Here is a 7,082-nt window from a genome sequence, read left to right as displayed (position 1 = left end):
AAGTTTTTCTTTATGCTCTCCTTCGAGTTATTGTTGTACTGCTGCTGTTCCTGTTGCTGCTGCTCTTGCTGCTGCTGTTGCTCCTGCTCTTGCTGCTGCTCTAGCTGCTGCTGTTGCTGCTGCTGTTGCTGCAGGAACTGCTGTTGCTGCTATTGCTTCTCACGCGCCTTATCAAATAGTTTATTGTTTATTTATTTATTATTTAATTTATTTATTTATTTATTTATTCATTTGTAAATTGTCTTTAGGGACTTCTGCACGAAGTGACTGCGTCGGACTGTTCTGGTTTGGCATTGCCGCTGCGGTGTACGTACACCTGGGCGTTTGCCCCGAGCTCAATTTGGGGTTTAAATGCGTCACATTTGAGGACGTTTTCCGCCATTTATATTAAACTAAAACTGTAATTTGCATTTGAAATGTTTTGATGCAAAAAAGGCGAAAAAAAGGCCAAAAAAACGCTAATTTGGCTTTTCTGGGGTGTATGTACAGCTCAGAAGTGCATGGGGGGGAAAGCAAGGGGCCCCTTCGCCGCCTGCAATGCAGCAAATAATAAAATTGAAGAGTAAATAAACAAATTAATTAATTAATTATAAATAAACAATTAAAAAAGAAAAAAACAAAAAAATCCTTCAATTGGTCCATAATCAACAAAGAAATGAATATTTTCGTTTTGAAAAGTGCCGATACACCTCAGTGCGAAAATATGTATCTTTCCATTTACTCTTTATTATTCACTTATTTATTTATTTATTTTTCATTGTTTATTTATTTATTTATTTTTTATTATTATTTATGATAAATTATTTATTCATTTGTTTATTCATTATCTGTTTACTTCTTATTTATTGCTTCACTAACATTTATTTCTTTTGTTTGTTCGTTTATTTAATTATTTATCTCTTTCATCAATTAACTGTTTTTATTTATTTATTATCTATTTATTTATTTTTTTGTTTGTTTGTTTGTTTAGTTAATTAATTTATTTATTTATTTTATGTTTAGGGCTGAGGCGCACTCTGCTACTCTCTCTTACACGACGCTCCTCGGCCTTGGTCAGAAACCCTAAACCCTAAACCCTAAACCCTAAACCCTAAACCCTAAACCCTTGGCAGCCTTAAAACTCTAGCGTCTGAGCCAAAACGTCAAACCCTAAACCCTCGTTTTGCTGTCAGGCGAGGCAATGCCTGGTTTGCCCGTCTTGGCTTAAGGGTTTAGGGTTTAGGGTTTAGGGTTTGTTGTGTTTGCATTTAGGTTTCTGCTGCACTGCTGCTTTAATTTACCTCTTGCCGCTGCAGCAACTGCAGCAGCGGCTGCAGCAGCAGCAGCAGGGTTGGGGTGCTGCTGCTGCTGCTGCAGCAGCAGCTGCTGCTGCTGCTTTTACACGCTTCGCCTCGCGTAGAAATAAAAATTTTGTCCATGGTACGCTGCTGCTGCTGCTGCTGCTGCAGTTAGTACTTATTTCTGCTGCTGCTGCTGCAGCTCCTGCTGCTGCTACTGCATGTGCTGCTGCCACTAGTACATATTTCTGCTGCTCCTGCAGCAGCAGCAGCAGCTGCTGCTGCTGCTTATTGCTGTTGCTTGCAAGTATTTATTTTTGTTCAGGTGCCGCAGCAAAAGACGCCAAGGGGAATCACTAAGCTGTAATACAGCTGCAGCAGCAGCAGCAAAGCTGCTGCAGCAGCAGCAGCAACTACTGCTGGAGCAAAAATAGCGGCTGCTGCAGCAGCAGCTGCCACAGCAGCTGCCATAGCAGCAACAGCAGCTGCCATAGCAGCAACAGCAGCTGCCGCAGCAGTAACAGCAGCTGCCACAGCAGCATTCTACGGCACCACCTACAGCAGCAGCAGCTGCTGCTGCTGCAGTGCAGCAGCAGCAGCAGCAGCAGGAGGTACAGCAACTGCGGCATCGGGGCGCAAGTGTCTCTTGTTTTCTTTTTTGTCCGTTTCTGAAATAAATCTTCTTGTTTATTTTTTAAATTAATTAATTTATCTATTTATCTTTTAATTTTATTTTTTTGTTTTTTAATTTCCTGCTTTTCTCCTCTTTTGCTGCTGTCGCCCCGCGGGCCTCAACTAAGTGCTCTACAATTAAATAACAAATGAATAAATAAATAAATATATAAGTTAATTAATTAATTAATTAATTAATTATAATAAATAAGAAATAAATAAACAATAAATAAATAATAAATTCGAAATAGAAAATAATAAATATTAATAAAAATAAAAATAAAGAAGGAGTTAATTTGCCAATTGAAAAATTGGAGTTTGACGCCGCGGAAAGTCTTCAGAATGCAAAAAAGGAAATTCTCAAAATAAATAAATAAATAAATAAATTAAATAAATAAATAAATAAATAAATAAAAAGAAACTAATGATAAATAAATAATAAATTAATAAACGGTTAATTAATTAATTAATTAGATTAATTTAATTAGTTCAATTAATTAGAAATAAAATAATTTGATTTCATTTAACTCCATGTTCTTCCATCCACTTCGCCAATTCTTTTTCCATGGCGCAAGAAGAGGGTTTTACCTGAAAGTAAAAAATGGAACATAATTAATGAATTAAATTGCATAAATAAACAAATAAATAAGTAAATAAATAAGTAAATAAATAATAATTTAATTATTTAATTATATCAATTAATCCAAATGAATTGAATTGATAGAGAAAGAAAAGAAGTGCCAAATGGCACAGATCTGATGCTGAAATTGGGGCATGCCCTAGGGTTTAGGGTTTAGGGTTTAGGGTTAGAAATCAAAAAAAGAAATAAAACAAATGGCAGCAAAGAGCAACGCGGGGCCAGCTGTCTAGACACTCCAAAGGGCTCAAAAAGACGAAAAGATAAATTTTCAAAAAATAAAAAAAGCAAAAAATTGGAGAAAATAAAAGTTGAAAAACACTCAAATCAAAGTGGGATTTAAAGCAGAAAAAACGAATTTGGGGAGTTTGGAGAATTTGAAAAACAAAATAAATAAACAAATAGAAATAAAACAAAAGACCAAATAGAAGAAAAAAGAGAGAAAATGGAGCCAAAGAAGCCGACAGAATGAAAACAGCGACTTTGGAGAACTTTGAAACAAAGTGGAAGGAAATAAAAGGGAATAAAATGGAATAAAAGGGAATAAAATAGAATAAAGGAGAATAAATGAAAAGAAGATAAAATAAGAAATGAAATTGGAGAAAGAAGAGGAAGAAAGGAGCCAATTGGGCTCAGAAAATGAAAAGAAAACGAATATGGGGTGACTAAAACGGAAAAGAAGCAGAAAAAACGGGAAATGAAAGAAAAAAAGAGAAGAAAAGAGAATAAATGAAAAGAGGACAAAAAAAGGAACAAAAGAGAAGAAAGAAGAGGAAAAACGGAGGCAAAGAAGCCGAGAATTCAAAAAAAGAAAAAAAACGAGTTCAAATGGACTTCTTTTTTACCCGCAAAAGAGCCTCTGCAAAGTCTGCGGGGGTAATTTGGCGAAAACTCAAAACGCTCGGCACTTTGCGAATGTCCCCAAAGGCCTCCAAAGCCTCGTCGTAGCTTTTGTCCGCAGCTAACATAAATAAATAAATAAATAAATAATAAATGAATAAATAATTAATAAATAATAAATGATAAATTAATAAATAAATGATTAATTAATTAATTAATTAATTAGTTAATTAATTAATTCGCTAATTGATTAATTAAGTAATCATTTAAATGATTATTTGAATAAATAAATTAATTAATTCGTTAGGTAATCAATTAATTAATTAATCAATTAATTGATTTATTAATCTGTTTATTTATTTATTCATTTGTTAGTTTGTTAATTAATTAAATTGCTAATTAGTTAATTAACACTTTAATCAACTAATTAATTTATTAATTTATTATTTATTTATTTATTTATTTGTTTGTTTATTAATGGCATGTGGTATGTAAATGGGGTGCCAAGTGGGCGGTGTTGGGCTTTTGGTTGGGTTGGAGGTGATGAGAATTAACAAATTGAAATTTAATTATTTATTTATTTATTTATTTATTTATTTAATATATTTGTTTATTTATTTATTTAATTGAAAATGACTTCAATTAAATGGAATTGATTAGTTGGTTTATTCAAAATATGGTTAATAAGTTAACTTAAATTTCAGTAATTTAATTAATCGATTTAAAAGAAATAGAAGTAAATTCTCAACAGGAAAATTAATTAACTAATTGCATTTATAAAAATAGAAAAATAGAGTCCCAATTGGCAAATCAATTAATTAACCAATTAATGAATTAACCCCTTCACTTATTATTTAAATATATTAATTAGATCAAACTAATTAAATGAGTTAATTAAATTAATTGAATTAATTAAATCAATTAAATTAATTAAATTAATTAAATTAATTAAACTAATTAAAATCAGATTAAAGTAAACTAATTATATGAAACTAATTACATCAGATTAGTTAAATTAAATTAATCAAACTAATTGCATTAACTACATTGAATAAAGTCAATTAAATCAAATGGATTAAATTAAATTAATGAAACTAATTAAATGAAAGTGAATCATATTAACTAAACTAGTCAAAATTAAATTAAATTGAAGTAAATAAAATTAGTTTAATTAGAGTAATTAAATTAAATTAAATTAAATTAAATTAATTAAATTAAATTAAATTAAATTAAATTAATTATATTAAATTAATTAAATCGATTAAACTAACTTAAGTTGATATCATTAATTAATCTAATTTGATTAATTAATTTAATTAATTTAATTTAAATAGAATTAAATTGGATTAATTAAATTAATTAAAGCAATCAAAGTAATTAAAATACTTAAATTGATTTAATTACTTTAATTAATGAATCAATTAAATTAATTTAAGCAATTTAATTAAATTAAATGGAATTAAACTAATTAAATCAAATTAATCAAAGCAAATTAAACAAATTAAACAAATTGAACTAAATAAATTAAATTTAATTTAATTAAATCAATTAAATTAATTAAATTAATTAATTTAATTTAAGTTAATTAATATAATTTAATTTAATTTAATTAATTTGATTTAATTTAATTACCTGCAGAGCACAAGACCCGAATGTCTGAGCCGCTCCAGCCCTCCAGCTTTTGGCTGAGAGATTTTAATTCCTGAAAATAAAATTTATTTTATTTTATTTTGTTTGGTTTTATTTTATTTTGTTTGGTTTTATTTTATTTTGTTTGGTTTTATTTTGTTTCATTTTGTTTTGTTTTGTTTTGTTTTATTACATTTTGTTTTGTTTCATTTTATTTTGTTTTATTTTCTTTTATTTTGTTTTATTTTATTTTGCTTCATTTTAATTTAATTTAATTTAATTCATTTATTCTATTTTATTTTGTTTTGTTTTATTTCATTTTGTTTCATTTTCTTTTATTTCGTTTTAACTTAGTTTGTTTATTTCATTTGATTTTATATTATTTTGTTTTGTTTTATATTAGTTTAGGTTAATTCAATTTGCTTTATTTAATTGCATTTTATTTTGTTTTGTTTTGTTTATTTACATACTTTTATTATTTATTCTTTATTCATTTGTTCATTTATTTACTTATATATATTTATTTATTATGTATTTAGGATTGGGGGCAGTATTAGAAAACGCGCACAAGTCAAACCCTAAACCCTAAACCCTAAACCCTAAACCCTAAACCCTAAACCCTAAACCCTCGACGCACCTGGTCAGTAAGTCGACATCCTGCAGGGGTTTGCGAATCAAGTAGCTGCCTGTGCACCGCGGGCGCAGCGCTAAACCCTAAACCCTAAACCCTAGTTGTATTCTTCAAACAGCACCTCCAAACCCTAAACCCTAAACCCTAAACCCTAAACCCTAAACCCTAATTTACCGGATAATTTTTGCTCTCGTATCCTCGTCGGGCAACGGCACCAAAACACGCCGAGACAGGCGCCGCACTGCTGCCTGTACAGAAACCCTAAACCCTAAACCCTAAACCCTAAACCCTAAACCCTAGTGAAAAGGGCTTCCAAGCAGCGGCAAATTAAAACCAGTGGGGGCAACAGCAGCAGCAGCAGTCAACGAAAGAAGCAGCAGCGGCATCTGCAGCAAAATATCAAGGTCAGTAGCAGCAGCGGCAGCAGCAGCAGCAGATGCAGCAGCAGCAGCAGAAGGTGCAACAGCAGCAGCAGCAGCGGCTTACGTCATCTAGCATATCTGGTCTGTTGGTGGCACCCACAACAATAATGGTGCTGCTGCTGCTGCTGCTCAATCCGTCCTGCAGCAGCAGCAGCAGCAGCCGCAGCAACACCAGTGAACGCAGCAGCAACAGCAACGCCACCAGCAGCAACGGCAGCAGCAACAGCAGAAGAAGCGGCAGCAGCAGCAGCAGCAACAGTTGCAGCAGCGACAGCAGCAACAGCTGCAGCAACAGTAGCAACAACAGCAGCAACAGCAACAGCAGCAGCAGTTGCTTACCATCATCTGCAGAAGCTGATTCTTCATTCGGATAGACGCATCATCTTCCCTCTACAACACAAACCCTAAACCCTAAACCCTAAACCCTAAACCCTCGGCCTCTGCCAAAGCCGCGTCGGCCCAATTTCCAGCATCTAAAGACGCCCCTAAACGCTACACTAAGGAGTCACATTTAGGGTTTAGGGTTTAGGGTTTAGGGTTTAGGGTTTAGCGCTTACCTCCCGCCTTTTGCCGAGTAGAGAATCTATTTCGTCAATGAAGATTAAAGAAGGGCTCTCAAGAGCAGCGACTGAGCAAAACAAGGGTTTAGGGTTTAGGGTTTAGCGTTTAGGGTTTAGGGTTTGAGGTTGAGGGTTTAGGGTTTAGGGTTTGAAGTAACCTTTGAGGGTTCAGTGGTCTCAGTCAGATCTTAGTCTTGTGTGCCTTCGCTAGCAACCGCTCCGAGGGTTTAGGGTTTAGAATTTAGGGTTTAGCGTTTAGGGTCCAGGATTTAGAATCTAGGGTCTAGGGTTTAGGGTTTAGGGTTTGTACACCTTTGAAGAGCCCCTTGATCAGCTTTTCTGTTTCTCCATGAAATTTACTAATAACAGAAGAGGGGGTCACCTGCGAGCCAAACCCTAAACCCTAAACCCTAA

At 33.0% G+C, this 7,082-nt stretch overlaps 1 protein-coding gene across 1 annotated transcript in view; it reads right to left on the bottom strand.

The window, feature by feature from the left end:
• Positions 1-5,856: 5,856 nt before the first annotated feature.
• ETH_00030680 (AAA family ATPase, putative) overlaps positions 5,857-7,082 on the bottom strand; it is a gene marked incomplete at both ends in the record, with an annotated part of 4,320 nt that continues 3,094 nt past the window's right edge. Inside the window, 5 exons of the mRNA XM_013372824.1 lie at positions 5,857-5,934; positions 6,173-6,247; positions 6,448-6,498; positions 6,666-6,736; positions 6,981-7,050. Coding sequence (XP_013228278.1) covers positions 5,857-5,934; positions 6,173-6,247; positions 6,448-6,498; positions 6,666-6,736; positions 6,981-7,050 — 345 coding nt within the window. The remainder of the gene's footprint in view (positions 5,935-6,172; positions 6,248-6,447; positions 6,499-6,665; positions 6,737-6,980; positions 7,051-7,082) is intronic.

The sequence above is a fragment of the Eimeria tenella genome, genomic scaffold (genome assembly GCF_000499545.2).
Source record: "Eimeria tenella Houghton genomic scaffold, Eth_scaff11, whole genome shotgun sequence".
Taxonomy (NCBI): domain Eukaryota; phylum Apicomplexa; class Conoidasida; order Eucoccidiorida; family Eimeriidae; genus Eimeria; species Eimeria tenella.
The sequence above is the reverse complement of the archived record's forward strand: the minus strand, read 5'-3'. Positions and strand labels throughout refer to the sequence as shown.